This window comes from Schistocerca serialis, chromosome 5 (genome assembly GCF_023864345.2).
Source record: "Schistocerca serialis cubense isolate TAMUIC-IGC-003099 chromosome 5, iqSchSeri2.2, whole genome shotgun sequence".
NCBI lineage: Eukaryota > Metazoa > Arthropoda > Insecta > Orthoptera > Acrididae > Schistocerca > Schistocerca serialis.
Genome location: NC_064642.1, coordinates 217,895,020 through 217,913,725, shown reverse-complemented (window position 1 = coordinate 217,913,725; position 18,706 = coordinate 217,895,020). Strand labels below are relative to the sequence as shown.

General features: G+C 38.4%; 1 protein-coding gene across 2 annotated transcripts in view; it reads right to left on the bottom strand.

The window, feature by feature from the left end:
* The window catches only part of LOC126480990 (uncharacterized), a 251,807-nt gene that overhangs the window by 33,098 nt on the left and 200,003 nt on the right, over window positions 1–18,706 (bottom strand). For both annotated transcript variants that reach the window (XM_050104429.1, XM_050104428.1), the window contains exons 20-22: window positions 15,298–15,505; window positions 10,087–10,238; window positions 4,611–4,707 (exon numbers count right to left, since the gene is read on the bottom strand). In XM_050104429.1, the coding sequence (XP_049960386.1) occupies window positions 4,611–4,707; window positions 10,087–10,238; window positions 15,298–15,505 (457 nt within the window). The remainder of the gene's footprint in view (window positions 1–4,610; window positions 4,708–10,086; window positions 10,239–15,297; window positions 15,506–18,706) is intronic.

The following is an 18,706-nucleotide window of genomic DNA, read 5'->3' as shown; positions in this document are numbered from 1 at the left end:
TAATTGATGATGGTCGAAGTAGAGAGGATATAAAATGTAGGCTGGCAATGGCAAGGAAAGCGTTTCTGAAGAAGAGAAATTTGTTAACATCCAGTATTGATTTAAGTGTCAGGAAGTCATTTCTGAAAGTATTCGTATGGAGTGTAGCCATGTATGGAAGTGAAATATGGACGATAAATAGTTTGGACAAGAAGAGAATAGAAGCTTTCGAAATGTGGTGCTACAGAAGAATGCTGAAGATTAGATGGGTAGATCACATAACTAATGAGGAAGTATTGAATAGGATTGGGGAGAAGAGAAGTTTGTGGCACAACTTGAACAGAAGAAGGGATCGGTTGGTAGGACATGTTCTGAGGCATCAAGGGATCACCAATTTAGTACTGGAGGGCAGCATGGAGGGTAAAAATCGTAGAGGGAGACCAAGAGATGAATACACTAAGCAGATTCAGAAGGATGTATGCTGCAGTAGGTAATGGGAGATGAAGAACCTTGCGCAGGATAGAGTAGCATGGAGAGTTGCATCAAACCAGTCTCTGGACTGAAGACCACAACAACAACATACTATTATAATCAGTAGACTGTAAACTATACTGTGAATAACTAAATTCAGTGGAATATTGCATTAATAAGAATTTGGTGATTTTTATGTGCACACAGTATATGCATTCATTTGAACTAAATATACCATTACAATCAGCAAAACAACAACAACAAGATGTCAAATGGACAAACCTTTTATAATGTGCTGTTTTTTCCACCTGACATTTTATGAGTAAGGTGAACATGTTTTACAAGAAAAAGATTTTAAGATCTGAAGATGAAAGCATAGTCTGTGGAAACGGGTTGTCTTAAAGGGTATGCCAATCAGAAGAAATTTCAAGAAAATCGCAAGTGGTAATGATCAACAAAATAACTGTACATCTTCACAATGACTTAAAGCTACTACATGACTGAAAGAAATCACATGACGAAACATATATTGTGCACCTGTTGATGACTATTTACCAACTCAGAACTAATACATATTGATAAATTCGGCTGCTGGGCACTGACGATTATTTATAGACATGCATATCACAGAAATTACAAAATGGTACAATACTGGAGTATTACATTTTTGATACCAACTAAAAGCTAAGAGATAAAAAAAAGGTGGTGTTGTGAACTGGTTTGGTACAATACTGGAGTATTACATTTTTTATACTAACATAAAAGCTAAGAGAATTGATACTAACATAAAAGCTAAGTGAATTGATTTAGTCAAAATCTATGTAATTATAAAATGACAGATACTGATTTATGAGAGGAAAGTTTTAATGTGTATGGGGATTTTGGAAAGTTCTCCAAGAATTTTTGAGAAAGCGAAATTTTCTAATTAGAGTAATTAGCAACTGAAGGGGACATTTAAGGAATAGTTTACATGTGTGGAACCAGAAAAAGATGTGGCTACAAACCTATTGCACTGAATTTAGGAAAGAATGATATAGATTGGAACATTCAGGGACACGAAAATTACGAATACAAATAACTTTTGAATATTACGTTTTCAGAAAAAGTAAAACACTTGCTTAAATGAGGAGCACTTGATTTACAGGTGTACTAAATAATAATTAATTCTTTAAATAAAATGAACTATTTGAACTGAATATACAGGTAGTGAAGGGAGACGAAAATTTAATAGTCATGGGTGACTGGAGTTCGACAGTAGGAAAAGGAAGAGAAGGAAAGTTAGTAGGTGAATATGGATTGGGGCTAAGAAATGAAAGAGGAAGCCGCCTGGTAGAATTTTGCACAGAGCATAACTTAATCATAGCTAACACTTGGTTCAAGAATCATAAATGAAGGTTGTATGCATGGAAGAAGCCTGGAGATACTGACAGGTTTCAGATAGATTATATAATGGTAAGACAGAGATTCAGGAACCAGGTTTTAAATTGTAAGACATTTCCAGGGGCAGATGTGGACTCTGACCACAATCTACTGGTTATGAACTGTAGATTAAAACTGAAGAAACTGCAAAAAGGTGGGGATTTAAGGAGATGGGACCTGTATAAACTGACTAAACGAGAGGTTGTACAGTGTTTCAGGGAGAGCATAAGGGAACGATTAACAGGAATGGGGGAAAGAAATACAGTAGAAGAAGAATGGGTAGCTTTGAGGCATGAAGTAGTGAAGGCAGCAGAGGATCAAGTAGGTAAAAAGACGAGGGATAGTAGAAATCCTAGGGTGACAGAAGAAATATTGAATTTAATTGATGAAAGAAGAAAATATAAAATGCCGAAATGAAGCAGGAAAAAAGGAATACAAACGTCTCAAAAATGAGACTGACGGGAAGGGCAAAATGGCTAAGCAGGGATGGCTAGAGGACAAATGTAAGGATGTACAGGCTTATCTCACTACGGGTAAGATAGATACTGCCTACAGGAAAATTAAAGAGACCTTTGGAGAAAAGAGAACCACTTGCATGGATATCAAGAGCTCAGATGGAAACACAGTTCTAAGCAAAGAAGGGAAACCAGAAAGGTAGAAGGAGTATATAGAGGGTCTATACAGGGGCGATATTCTTGAGGACAATATTACGGAAATGGAAGAGGATGTAGATGAAGATGAAATGGGAGATATGATACTGCGTGAAGAGTCTGACAGAGCACTGAAAGACCTAAGTCGAAACAAAGTCCCGGGAGTAGACAACATCCCATTAGAACTACTGACAGCCTTGGGAGAGCCAGTCCTGACAAAACTCTACCATCTGGTGAGCAAGATGTATGAGACAGGCGAAATTCCGTCAGACTACAAGAAGAATATAATAATTCCAATCTCAAAGAAAGCAGGTGTTGACAGATGTGAAAATTACCAAACTATCAGTTTAATAAGTCACAGCTGCAAAATACTAATGCGAATTTTTTACAGACAAATGGAAAAACTTGTAGAAGCCGACCTCGGGGAAGATCAGTTTGGATTCCGTAGAAATGTTGGAACACATGAGGCAATACTGACCTTATGACTTATTTTAGAAGAAAGATTACGGAAAGGCAATTCTACGTTTCTAGCATTTGTAGACTAGGGGAGAGCTTTTGACAATGTTGACTGGAATACTCTCTTTCAAATTCTGAAGGTGGCAGGGGTAAAATACAGGGAGCGAAAGGCTATTTACAATTTGTACAGAAAGCAGATGGCAGTTATAAGAGTCGAGGGGTATGAAAGGGAAGCAGTGGTTGGGAAGGGAGTGAGACAGGGTTGTAGCTTCTCACCGATGCTATTCAAGCTGTATATTGAGCAAGCAGTAAAGGAAACAAAAGAAAAGTTCGGAGTAGGTATTAAAATCCATGGAGAAGTAATAAAAACCTTGAGGTTCGCCGATGACATTCTAATTCTGTCAGAGTCAGTCAGCATAGGACTTGGAAGAGCAGTTGAACGGAATGGACAGTGTCTTGAAAGGAGGGTATCAGATAAGCATCAACAAAAGCAAAACGAGGATAATGGAATGTAGTCAAATTAAGTCGGGTGATGCTGAGGGAATTAGATTAGGAAATGGCACACTTAAAGTAGTAAAGGAGTTTTGCTATTTGGGGAGCAAAATAACTGATGATGGTCGAAGTAGAGAGGATATTAAAATGGTGACTGGCAATGGCAAGGAAAGCGTTTTTGAAGAAGAGAAATTTGTTAACATTGAGTATAGATTTAAGTGTCAGGAAGTCGTTTCTGAAAGTATTTGTAGCCATGTATGGAAGTGAAACATGGATGACAAATAGTTTGGACAAGAAGAGAATAGAAGCTTTCGAAATGTGGTGCTACAGAAGAATGCTGAAGATTAGATGGGTAGATCACATAACTAATGAGGAGGTATTGAATAGAATTGGGGAGAAGAGGAGTTTGTGGCACAACTTGACCAGAAGAAGGGATCGGTTGGTAGGAAACGTTCTGAGGCATCAAGGGATCACCAATGTAGTACTGTAGGGCAGCGTGGAGGGTAAAAATCATAGAGGGAGACCAAGAGATGAATACACTAAGCAGATTCAGAAGGATTTAGGCTCCAGTAGGTACTGGGAGATGAAGAAGCTTGCATAGGATAGAGTAGCATGGAGAGCTGCATCAAACCAGTCTCAGGACTGAAGACCAGAACAACAACATACTATTATAATCAGTAGACTGTAAACTATACTGTGAATAACTAAATTCAGTGGAATATTGCATTAATAAGAATTTGGTGATTTTTTATGTGCACATAGTACATGCATTCTTTTGAACTAAATATACCATTACAATCAGCAGCCTGTAAATTATACTGTGAATAATGAAATTCGGTGAAATATTTCATGAATAAAAATCTAATAAGTTTGTGTGCACATAGTACATGCTTTAGCAATGAACAGATACTGGAAAAGAAAAAAATAATAATACTGGTGTCAGGAGCGGTATAAGAACAAGTAAGATGGTTCCATCTTGTTCTCTTACACTCTGCCAGGCACTTAAGTGTGAACTGTGAAGAAATCATGTAGATGTAGAGAGTAGCATCGAGTGGAGCTCAGTGAAACACAGAGGTTGTCAGAAATACCAAGCTTCTGCGCATGTTATCAGTAAAGGACACTTAAAATGAATAATAGACTCACCTTGTTCAGAGAGTGATAGTAGCTCTCCTTTATTAATTGCCCACTGCCCTTCCACATTGCCAGTGACAGAGAATGCCCAACATGACCCACACATTCCCTGAAAATATTTCAGGCATATGTCACAAAAATTTGCTCACAAGTGAGACATAGTAATAACATCACCTTACTTACCTACTAAAATTTACAGCACAGAACAGGATTATTACCTTTTACTGAAAAATTTCACAAGGCTATATTTTCACCAATTTAGTTATCATGAATAAACAATCTTACTATCATCTTAAACAAGTTCAAAGTTTTGACAGTTTCCTCTTGTATACCATCCAAAGAGAAATCAGTATGTTAACATCTCTGCAGAACATTATAATGTTACCAACCATCAGATGCACCTTACATACTTCAGGAGCAAAACTCTACTCTATGTACTGACCAGGATGAAATCAATGAAATTATGCCTTACTTCTGCATTGTGGAGGATGGTTTTCCTATTCATTATTTATTTTATTATGTAGCTCAGTTCAGACTATTTGTGTAGTAATTTATGACGTATATTTAAGTCTGTATCTGAGTCTTCATACAAATTGTTTTGGTCATTTATACATTCCTTCTGTCTTTTAGTTTCATCACTGCTTTTAAAAATATACAATTGTCCACATCTGTGGTTCACGTATCTCTTACAGAAGTTTTCAAGTCATTAATCTTTAACATTTTAAATTTGTTACTCCTCACAAAATGTTTACTGTAATGGGTATTCACAGCAGGTCAAAAACTGTGGGCCTGAATGCAATAGAATTAGTGAATCAAGAGGCAATGGCGAGTAGAATGCATGAGTTAGTTATTTTATGACGAATTGGAAGAGCCCTGTCCATAAAAGGTTGGTGTCCACACTAGTAAATAAATAAAAAAATTAAAACAATCTTAAGTACTACATGACATGTTTTAAACTGTTGCTTGGAAGAAATATTTGGAATACTGTGTGGCAGACACTTGTAGCTTGCAAACTTATAAGCTGGAAGTAAGTGACTCTAAGGGTGGCGAGCACAAACCAGGAGTAAGTGAAACTAAAGTAGTAAGTTACCACGAGAGACGGGAATCGGCGACTTCCAGTGGAAAGTACTGAACTGAAGGAGTAAATTACTCCAGGAATAAATTTTTCATTTACTTCTGAAGTAAATTTATTTACTCCATTATTGGTGGAGAGCACCACTGAAAAATACACTACTACCTTAGTGACTTAACAAAGAAGTAAGGCCAAAATTTACACCTAGGCAGTAGTAGGAGGAGAGTAAGAGAGTAAGGTGCGATCTTTGAGTTATGTGCTTTAAGTGTTGAATTCTATGGATTACCTGGACTACAAAGAATATATGGAGATGGAAGAAGAGATGAACATCCCAAGAATGAGGGTTGTAATGGAATGAAGAGACCCATTTGTGATGTATAGTGACAGTAATTTCAAAGAGCGGTTTGGGTTTCATGAGGAACATTTTGAGCTGCTGCTTGGTATGCTTGAGCTGTTACGGCAGCATAATTCCGATAGGAACCATGATTTGTCTCCTAGGCTGCAGCTGCAACTTCTTTGTGGACTGTGAATCTTTCGCACAGGTATTTATCAAATTGTAGCAGGGGATCTCATTAATATCCATCGTAATACTGCTGGAAGAGTTTTTAGCACTGTGATAAACAGTTTAATTGCCTTGAAACCACTGTATGTGTCCATGCCACAGAGCCAAGAAAATGTATTAAAGAACAAAAGGGAATTCTATTGAACTGGTGGATTCCCAAATGTCATAGGGGCACAGATTGTGTACAATACCCTTACTTTGTCCTTCTGGAACACAAGCAGAACTATACAGAAATTACAGGAATTTCTTTTCTAGCAGTACACAAATCATCTGTGATGCCAATATGAAGAGTTTGAAGATGGTAAGCCGCTGGATGGGTTCCACGCATGATGCACGCATTTGGGACAATAGTAGAGTAGCTGCAGAATTTGAAAATAGACAATGTGATGGGTTGCTTGTTGGAGATAGAGGACATGCTCTCTCCAAACATCTTATGACACCTGTGTTTTGAGCCCACACAGGAGTCGAACACCGCTACAATAGAGCCCATATTGCTACCAGATGTGTAATAGAGTAAGCATTCGGTGTTTGAAGACACGTTTCAAAATTCTCATTAAAACAATGCGATTTAAGCCAAACAAGTGTGGGAATGTTATTGTGGCTGCTGTAAAGTTCTACACAACTTTTGAACAGAAGGTAGAGACGAGTTTCACCCTGATGCTGTGGAGGTTGTAATGTCCCCACAGAAAATACCCTCTACCATGCACCAATTAATCATTGTCAATCAAACCATCCACATTCATTCACTTTGGAAAAGTATCTGATCTGATTTTCTCGTAACATATGCGGTGACAGCTCGACGACGCCAAAGTATTTTCTAGTGCATTTATCCTTTGAAATAACAGAGATGCATATATGCATTCTCCATGGCTGTTGGAGTGGTAACTAGGACAGCTTCTGGAGTATCTGTTGAGGGGCTGACGAGTTTCTGAGAGATACATATTCTGCTTTTCTTCTCACTAAAGCGAACCAATTAACATTTGTGCCACTAGCGGTTGTTTGAAGAGAAAGAGACTGTAAACGGAAAATAATTAAGACTTGGAATCACCGGAGATGGATCGAATACACAATTTCCTTCATAAATAAGGTTTGTGACTGTTTTGTTCTGGAGTGAATGAACGAATGAGTTTTTTTCTGAATCATTTGATGACGACTTTGGCCCTGTAAATAGTGGGGAAGTTTCAGCTGTGTCGAAGAGAGCCTGCAATCACTGAGTCTGTGTTAAATCGTCCAAAAAGGCTTCGTGCACATCTGGAATTCGCAATCTTTCGTAAAAGGAACGAATTGTCCACACGATTGATTCTCCTGACTGAATATAGTGTTTAACAGTAATAATAAATGTAAAGATCTCTTACAGCAAGTCATCCAACAAATGGGAGGCCCTTACTTTACTGTATAGATTTATGTGTAAAGGTGAAGGGATCTTAAAGGCAACAGATACACGTCTATACAGACAAGACATCATCTATTCTTAGATGAAGAGATGGCAACTTATTATCCTTAACATTTTTTAAAAAAATGTTAAAAGGTGAATGCCATCGAACAATATGCATTTAAGCCAGAAGCAGGTGCTGTAGGCCAAGCTGTCAGACAGTCTATCATACTCAATTACTTTAATTAAAATTGTACCTAGTTTGCTAGTAAAATTATAAGTTAGTGTCACGACTTTTCCTTATTAAATGAATAAATAAGCCACTGGATTGTCACTACTGCAGTGAAAAGTGACTCATTTTATTTATGTGTAACTTTATAATTATTTTTTTTTTTGCTACGGGATTAACATTCTCATTTTATTTCTTAAATGAGTATATGAAGTCATACAATGTTTTGATTATTTCTAAAAAAATTTCTTTTATAATATTGTAAATTCAGATAAATATTAGAAGTGGTATTAACAAAAATTAGTACCGATGCTGAAATGATAAATTCAAATATTATACCACACAAGAAGCAATAACATATTATACATTTGAAAAAATATCAGGGAAATAAAAGAGGTTTTATACATATGTATATTTTCTTATTCATTCACAAAAACCCAAATTTCTCGAGCACATTGGCTGAAGAATTGGAACCTGAAGTTTTCTCCATTACGTTCTTGAACTTTTTCATTATTTCCATTTCAAGGTTATGCTCTTCTTCCATGATTCCCATTTGTCTTTCCATTAATAACGTTTTTGCATTGTATTCTTCTTGTATTAAACACATTTTTAAGGAATGAAGCTCGCCTGCTTTCTTCAATAACTCTCGCTTATTCACTACAGTCGCATGTACTCTCCCTCTTTTGCTGGGTGCATCTTCTGATAGGCTCCCACTACAGAATTCAGGTTGAGGTTCATGACTATGCAATAAAGTTCCACCTTCGGCAGTTTCATTGTTACCTTCAGAGCAATTATCATCATTGAAGTGACTTGAAAGTATCACATTATTTTCAGATGTGTCATTGTCATTGACTCCAGCTATCCCCTTGAAAACTTGTGGGATCATATCAACAACCATTTGGTTTATATCGCCAATCTTCATCTCGTCTATTCCAACGTCAGTTTGAAATTGTTCTCTATTATATTTAGCTTCCATTTTCATGCCCTTCCAAATTACTTTAAGCTGCTCTTGTGATCTTTGTGTAAGAGCTTCTACATTTTTCCCAAGCATCCTTTTTCCTTTTTAGCATGTTGACAATGTGCTTTTTAGATGGTGGTGGTGGTTAGTGTTTAACGTCCCGTCGACAACGAGGTCATTAGAGACGGAGCGCAAGCTATGGTTAGGGAAGGATTGGGAAGGAAATCGGCCATGCCCTTTCAAAGGAACCATCCCAGCATTTGCCTGAAATGATTTAGGGAAATCACGGAAAACCTAAATCAGGATGGCTGGAGACGGGATTGAACCGTCGTCCTCCCGAATGCGAGTCCAGTGTGCTACAACTGCGCCACCTCGCTCGGTGTGCTTTTTAGATTCAATAGTAGTTATAATACTTTTTCATTATTTCAGCAAACCACTCTTCTTTTTCTTTCTTTCTTTTTTTTTTTTACCTCCATGTTGCTGCTAGCTCATACCTCTAACTGGTACTTGAATCAATATGTGACACCAACCAACAAAGGACGTTGGTAGCTGTAGATGGTGTGGTTAACAATAGAGTCATCCATTAATAGCACGTATCTTTTTTATAATACATAGATCTTATCATTAATTAGTACAATAGCATTTAATTTTCTAATTTTAATAATTCAATTTGATAATCCTTTCTAGCTTCTAAATTATAGTGATGGACATAAATTACGCAAGAGGTGATGCAATTATGTCTGCCAACAAACAATATTTTCCGAGAGGGAATGTAATGCATGTGCCAGCAATGTGCGGAAATGGCTTACTTCTTTAGTAAAAAGGCATTACTACTTTTGTTACAACTAAGGAAGTAAATAGGAATATTGAACTCTCCAACAGTTACTAAAAGAGTATATTGCTACAGAAGACATTACAAGAGCAATTTATACTAGTTTGGTGCTCGCCACCCTAAAACTTCGTATTTGAGTTTTCAGTGCTCAAAGATGTCACTCCCTATGCCTAGAAAAACATATAATAAATTCTATAATTTGCACCTTTTTGGAGGAGACAGAAGACTCCACAGAAATAAAGAGATGCAGGACCGTTTTGAAAATAATTAGAAGTTACTAGTGCCAATTTTCAAACTTATCAGGCACAAATCATAATTATATGCTGCTAAACCTTTATTTTTTATGCACCTTAGAAGGTGATGGCATCTGATAAGACCTTTGTGAAAGAAAATCAGTGCAGTACTTTTTAAGATATATGAAACACAACATTGTCCCACAATACTAAGAAATTCATCTGTTTACCTGGTTCTTTACAGGGGTAACAACATTGTAGTGCCTCCAATCAAATTCAACTGGTAATTCAACATCTGGTATTTTAGCATTAGCCATTGGTACTTCATTTTCCCTCTTCAGTGCTCGATTCAGTCCTAAGTACTTCTGTTTAAACTCATTTTCTGGAGTGTCAAACAAAGAAAATTTATAGTTTTGTTTAATTCACTTGCACAATAAACAAAAACATCTGAAAATATCTATGGTTAGCATTCAACAATGCTGATAAATCTGCAGAAGTAAGAAAGGATAAAAAATAACATACTAATACAAAAAAACATACAGAAATTTCAAGCCCTTTCATTTCCTCTGTTAAGAGACAATAACAGACAATGTGAATGTCTGTAAAATTTGCATCTACATGTACATTTTCATCTACATCTGTATTCCAGTAAGTGGTGGTGGAGGAGGTGGTGGTGTGGTGTGGTGTGAGGGGGGGCATATTGTACCAGTCTCACTTACTCTCTCCCATTCCATTCGCAGATAGTACAAGAGGAAGGAGACTGTCTGGATGTGCCTGAATTTGTGTAATTTTAGCAGAGATGATAGATAAACTCCAGTGGAAGACTCTGCAAGAGAGACACTCAGTAGCTCGCTACAGGCTTTTGTTGAAGTTTCAAGAACATACCTTCACTTAGGAGTCAAGCAGTATATTGCTCCCTCCTACGTATATCTCGCGAAGAGACCATGATGATAAAATCAGAGAGATTAGATCCCACACAGAGGCATTCCGACAATCTTTATTTCCACGAACAATACGAGACTGGAATAGAAGGCAGAACCGACAGAGGTACTCAAGGTACCCTCCGCCACACACAGTCAGGAGGCTTGAGGAGTATGGATGTAGATGTAGATGATTTAAACACATGCTGGAGGTGAAATATGTTTCCTGACTCATTTTGACACATAGCCTCTCAGAATTTTGTAAGCACGGCTCTCCACAACATATTTCATCTTTCTTGCATCATCTCTTGCTGTCGGTTGTTCTTTGGGCATTTCTGTGACACACTCATATTGGAAAAAACTATGGAAATAACACAGCTCTTCTTTCAATTAATATTTTTACCATCATTCTGGGCCACAATAATGCAATACTTTTTAAAAGAAAGTTCTGCCATTTGACTGTATACATCACTTATTCTACTGTACAACCATGATTCCAGCATTTGGCCATTTTCATGTAAGACAATGTTGAGCATGATCAGACTTCGATGAATGAAGTCATCATCAAAATATATAAAACTTGGTTATGTAAAAGAAGTTTCATAGCATAAAAGCTAGAACATATTCACAAAATGTCTGGCAGAAATAAAACAAGTGTGTGACAAACACTGAAAAACTGTGCCATAAAATGGTCACCAAAAACAGTCATTACATATGCAGGCACTGCATCATTATCTCAAGCCACACTATCAAATTTACTACTGTAATTGAAGCCAAAGGTGAACACACAGGCTGTCAGTCTATGTGAGGTACTCTTTGGTTGACTCCAGAGAAGACTTCTTTCCAGAGAAGGCTCCCTCTATAGCACAAATCAAGCAATTTGAGGAAGATGTAAGAATGTGCATACTGTACCAGATTTTGCGAACAGTCCTGGGGTGATAGTGGTTCTGCACTTAAAAATTACCACACTCAGAAGTTAACACAGAAGAACAAGTATTGTCCTTTATTCTAGTTCTGGATGTTTTTTATGGTACTTATCATATTTTAAGTGTTGGCATGGTTGGACAACCTTAATAATTGTTTGTGATACACACTGTATCTGGAATAGTACAGACAGGGAAGTGAATTGGAGATAATCTTGGATTCCTGTGATTGTAGACAAGCAAGTAGCTGTGTAATGGTTTTCTTTTTTCTGTAATACTCTGTGTCTGACTTGCAATATAACTGCACAAATGGAATGACAGAATTTTGTGATAGTGGAAATATTGTAGAAGACAATATCACAAATTTTCAGTCCTTTAGGAGAGCAATAATACGAAGTGCTATCCAAAATTTTCAGGACTGGTGCTGCCATCTGTTGAAAACCTTGCCTTTGGACTAATGGTCACCATCATCCTCAAAGTAGTTCCCATCTGCACATATACACCATCCCAGTGCTTCTGCCACTGGTCAAACATTTTCTGGAAGTCCTGTTCTTGAGGGTGTTTATCACCACCAGTGATACTTCTTGAATCCTCTCTAGAGTGTTGAACCGACGGCCTTTCAACTTGAGTTTCAGTTTCGAGCGCGAAGTCGCAAGGTGCCAAACCTGGCAAGTACGGCGGGTTGTTTTTTGCCAAAAAGGTCCTGGTGAGCAAGGACGTGTGACATGGCACGTTGTCATGATGCAGCAGCCAGTTCCCTTGATGCCAAAGTTCGGGCCATCATCGCCACATGTTTTCACAGAGCTGTCACAAAACGTCACAGTAGTACACGGAATTCACTGTTTGGTTGGGTGGGATGAATTCTTTGTGCACAATTCCCTTGGTATCAAAGAAAATGATGATCATGCTCTTCACTTTGTTCTTCACCTGTCTCACTTTTTTGGGTCTTGGAGAGACTGGGCTCTTCCACTGTGACGATTCTTGCTTTGTCTATGGGTCATAACCATAAATCATTGAATCATTGCAAGGGTCTCTGTAGCACATTTCCCGAGATTCACACAGAATTTGATACACACACGCTGTTCTGTTTGCGGATCCATCATAAAATCGCCATACACAGAGTATTAGGGAAACCACTGTGGGCATGCAACACGTCCTCCCAGCTGAATGCCACTCCGCACACTGACTCATCAGATACGCAGCTCTTGCCACCTAGCGGTACAAAGATAGCACCAGTCCCAAAAAGTTTGGATTCCACCTCGTACTGCTAACAGTGCCAGAGAGTGTGATAACAGGCGCTTAAGAAAATATAGCTGCTTTTGCTGACACTGTTTCTCACATCACTCAGTGTGACTACATCAACAGTAATATCTACATCTACATCTACATTTATACTCCGCAAGCCACCCAACGGTGTGTGGCGGAGGGCACTTTATGCGCCACTGTCCTTACCTCCCTTTCTGTTCCAGTCACATATGGTTCCCGGGAAGAACGACTGTCTGAAAGCCTCCGTGCATGCTCGAATCTCTCTAATTTTACATCCGTGATCTCCTCGGGAGGTATAAGTAGTGGGAAGCAATATATTCGATACCTCATCCAGAAACGCACCCTCTCGAAACCTGGCGAGCAAGCTACACTGCGATGCAGAGCGCCTCTCTTGCAGAGTCTGCCACTTGAGTTTGCTAAAAATCTCCGTAACGGTATCACGGTTACCAAATAACCCTGTGACGAAACGCGCCGCTCTTCTTTGGATCTTCTCTATCTCCTCCATCAACCCGATCTGGTACGGATCCCACACTGATGAGCAATACTTAAGTATAGGTCGAACGAGTGTTTTGTAAGCCACCTCCTTTGTTGATGGACTACATTTTCTAAGGACTCTCCCAATGAATCTCAACCTGGTACCCGCCTTACCAACAATTAATTTTATATGATCATTCCACTTCAAATCATTCCGCACGCATACTCCCAGATATTTTACAGAAGTAACTGCTACCAGTGTTTGTTCCGCTATCATGTAATCATACAATAAAGGATCCTTCTTTCTATGTATTCGCAATACATTACATTTGTCTATGTTAAGGGTCAGTTGCCACTCCCTGCACCAAGTGCCTATCCGCTGCAGATCTTCCTGCATTTCACTACAATTTTCTAATGCTGCAACTTCTCTGTATACTACAGCATCATCCGCGAAAAGCCGCATGGAACTTCCGACACTATCTACTAGGTCATTTATATATATTGTGAAAAGTAATGGTCCCATAACACTCCCATGTGGCATGCCAGAGGTTACTTTAACGTCTGTAGACGTCTCTCCATTGATAACAACATGCAGTGTTCTGTTTGCTAAAAATTCTTAAACCAGCCACACAGCTGGTCTGATATTCCGTAGGCTCTTACTTTGTTTATCAGGCGACAGTGCGGAACTGTATCGAACGCCTTCCAGAAGTCAAGGAAAATAGCATCTATCTGGGCGCCTGTATCTAATATTTTCTGGGTCTCATGAACAAATAAAGTGAGTTGGGTCTCACACGATAGCTGTTTCTGGAATCCATGTTGATTCCTACAGAGTAGATTCTGGGTTTCCAAAAACGACATGATACTCAAGCAAGAAACATGTTCTAAAATTCTACAACAGATCGACGTCAGAGACATAGGTCTATGGTTTTGCGCATCTGCTCAACGATCCTTGTTGAAGACTGGGACTACCTGTGCTCTTTTCCAATCATTTGGAACCTTCCGCTCCTCTAGAGACTTGCGATACACGGCTGTTAGAAGGGGGCAAGTTCTTTCGCGTACCCTGTGTAGAATCGAATTGGTATCCCGTCAGGTCCAGTGGACTTTCCTCTGTTGAGTGATTCCAGTTGCTTTTCTATTCCTTGGACACTTATTTTGATGTCAGCCATTTTTTCGTTTGTGCGAGGATTTAGAGAAGGAACTGCAGTGCGGTCTTCCTCTGTGAAACAGCTTTGGAAAAAGGTGTTTAATATTTCAGCTTTATGCGTGTCATCCTCTGTTTCAATGCCATCATCATCCCGGAGTGTCTGGATATGCTGTTTCGAGCCACTTATCGATTTAACGTAAGACCAGAACTTCCTAGGATTTTCTGTCAAGTCGTTACATAGAACTTTACTTTCGAATTCACTGAACGCTTCACGCATAGCCCTCCTTACGCTAACTTTGACATCGTTTAGCTTCTGTTTGTCTGAGAGGTTTTGGCTGCATTTAAACTTGCAGTGAAGCTCTCTTTGCTTTCGCAGTAGTTTCCTAACTTTGTTGTTGAACCATGGTGGGTTTTTCCCGTCCCTCACAGTTTTACTCAGCACATACCTGTCTAAAACGCATTTTACGAGAGAGAGAGAGAGAGAGAGAGAGAGAGAGAGAGAGAGAGAGAGAGAGAGAGAGAGAGAGAGAGCAGCCTAGTTGCAGTTTGACTCTGCATATTATGTATCTATGACAAATTTATTTATATCTGCACTCTCTCTTAAAATACATACATAAAATGGCTGCATATAATAAAAACAGAGTTTTATGCTGTGATTTAATTATAATAGTATTGTATTTCAAAAAAGGTATTATTAACAATTGTAGCTCTCACCTGAAAGATCAGCAAATTGTGTGACACCATATTTTCCTGTTCCTTGCTCTGTTCTCTGCAAATGTTCAATCTTCATCATATTTGCTTTAAATATATGGAACCTTTTCTGCATTTCTTCATCACTATTGTATGTTTTGTTATATTTAGACATGAAATCTGTGAAGAGCCCGAGGAGAACACCACTGTTTCCAAGTTTATATTGGCCATTCTGCAAAAGCAAAGAAACAAATATTCAGCTGTTCAGAAGTAAACCATTTAAAACAGCTAAACAGTCAACTGAAAAATGTTTTCACAAGTGGTTATGCAGCGAACGAGGTAAAATGTTGATAAAAACAAAGCAGCAAGAGGAAGAAAAAATATATTTCACAATGGCAGATGATTCATTACGCAAATGAAGCTTCTGTTCAGTTTGATAACCAACCATGTGTAGGCACTTTCGTAGTCTTACCAATTCTCAGCACAACAATTATCAACTGCAATCTATAAATGTGAAAAAAAAGGACAGAGTTTTATTGACAACTAACATGATTATCTGCATCTTGTAGAGCTCATTTCAAGTATGTCCATGTGGTACAATATGATATGTAGGAATTGAACAGTGTTATTAAATGATTAAATATAAGGGGTACCGATGACAGTGGAAGGTACACAGTAGATTGGTAGCTTGGAGATATGTGATACTGTAATATGCTGTGTACCTTTGTAGTTCAGTCCACATAAAAGGAAAGATAGCAGAACTGGTCAATTAACATATCTTGATTGTTCAGATGAAAAGAATTTTGAACTCTGTAATGAACTAATTGGCTGGCATTGCAAATAACACTACAGTGTAAATCTGTTTTAAAAATAAATTCAGGAGCTTCATAACAATTTTCATTGAAGTATGGGTTCTCAATAAAGTGACATTAATGAAAATTATGAAATAATTTCAACAATACACACTTCATTTTCATCAACTCTGAAGTCTTAAGAAAGATTATAAGAGTGATGAAACACAGATCATATATAATGGACAGATAGTTTATCATCCCAGTTCTAACAGATTCAGTTGAGGACCATATGAAACACAGTTTCTCAGGATGACCACCAAGTGAGACATACATGTATTTGTCTTCTACTGTACATCTATACCAATACACAAACTACACAAGACACTGTACAGTGCAGGGCAGAGAATACACTTTGTACCACTATTAATCTTTCTCTTTCCTTTCCAGTCACAAATTGAGTGAAGAAACAATGAATGCTTGTAGGCCTCTTCATGAGCCCTAATTCACATATATTTCATATATTTTGTCCTTGTTGTTGTTGTGGTCTTCAGCCCTGAGACTGGTTTGATGCAGCTCTCCATGCTACTCTATCCTGCGCAAGGTTCTTCATCTCCCAGTACCTACTGGAGCCTACATCCTTCTGAATCTGCTTAGTGTATTCATCTCTTGGTCTCCCTCTACGATTTTTACCCTCCATGCTGCCCTCAAGTACTAAATTGGTGATCCCTTGATGCCTCAGAATAGGCCCTACCAGCAGATCCCTCCTTCTAGTCAAATTGTGCCACAAATTTCTCTTCTCTCCAATTCGATTCAATACCTCCTCATTAGTTATGTGATCTACCCATCTAATCTTCAGCATTCTTCTGTAGCACCACATTTCGAAAGCTTCTATTCTCTTCTTGTCCAAACTATTTATCGTCCATGTTTCACTTCGATACATGGCTACACTCCATACAAATACTTTCATAAACGACTTCCTGACACTTAAATCTATACTCGATGTTAACAAATTTGTCTTCTTCAGAAACACTTTCCTTGCCATTGCCAGTATACATTTTATATCTTCTCTACTTCGACCATCATCAGTTATTTTGCTCCCCAAATAGCAAATCTCCTTTACTACTTTAAGTGTCTCATTTCCTAATCCAATTCCTGCAGCATCACCTGATTTAATTAGACTACATTCCATTATTCTCGTTTTGCTTTTTTTTATGTTCCTCTTATATCCTCCTTTCATGACACTGTCCATTCTGTTCAACTGCTCTTCCAAGTTTTTTGCTGTCTCTGACAGAATTACAATGTCATCGGCGAACCTCAAAGTTTTTATTTCTTCTCCATGGATTTTAATTCCTACTCCAAATTTTTCTTTTGTTTCCTTTACTGCATGCTCAATATACAGATTGAATAACATTGGGGAGAGGCTACAACCCTGTCTCACTCCCTTCCCAACCACTGCTTCCCTTTCATGTCCCTCGACTCTCATAATCGCCATCTGGTTTCTGTACAAATTGTAAATAGCTTTTCACTCCTGTATTTTACCCCTGCCACCTTCAGAATTTGAAAGAGTGTATTCCAGTCAACATTGTCAAATGCTTTCTCTAAGTCTACAAATGCTAGAAACGTAGGTTTGCCTTTCGTTAATCTATTTTCTAAGATAAGGTGTAGGGTCAGTACTGCCTCACATGTACCAACATTTCTACGGAATTCAAACTAATCTTCCCTGAGGTTGGCTTCTATCAGTTTTTCCATTCGTCTGTAAAGAATTCATGTTAGTAATACGCAGCAGTGGCTTATTAAACTGATAGTTCGGTAATTTTCACATCTGTCAACGCCTGCTTTCTTTGGGATTGGAATTATTAAATTATTATTGGAGTCTGAGGGTATTTCGCCCATCTCATACATCCTGCTCACCACATGGTAGAGTTTTTTCAGGCCTGCCCCTCCCAAGGCTGTCAGTAATTCTAATGGAATGTTGTCTACCCCTGGGGTCTTGTTTCGACTTAGGACTTTCAGTGCTCTGTCAAACTCTTCACGCAGTATCATATCTCCTATTTCATCTTCACCTACATCGTCTTTCATTTCCATAATATTGTCCTCAAGAACATCGCCCCTGTATAGACCCTCTATATACTCCTTCCAAATTTCTGGTTTCCCTTCTTTGCTTAGAACTGGGTTTCCATCTGAGCTCTTGATATTCATGCAAGTGGTTCTCATTTCTCCAAAGGTCTCTTTAATTTTCCTGTAGGCAGTATCTACCTTACCCCTCGTGAGATAAGCCTCTACATCCTTACATTTGTCCTCTAGCCATCCCTGCTTAGCGATTTTGCACTTCCTGTCGATCTCATTTTTGAGACGTTTGTATTCCTTTTTGCTTGCTTCATTTACTGCATTTTTATATTTTCTCCTTTCATCAATTAACTTCAGTATTTCCTCTGTCACCCAAGGATTTCTACTATCCCTCGTCTTTTTACCTACTTGATCCTCTGCTGCCTTCACTACTTCATCCCTCAAAGCTACCCATTCTTCTTCTGCTGTATTTCTTTCCCCCATTCCTGTTAATCGTTCCCTTATGCTCTCCCTGAAACACTGTACAACCTCTCGTTTAGTCAGTTTATGCAGGTCCCATCTCCTTAAATTCC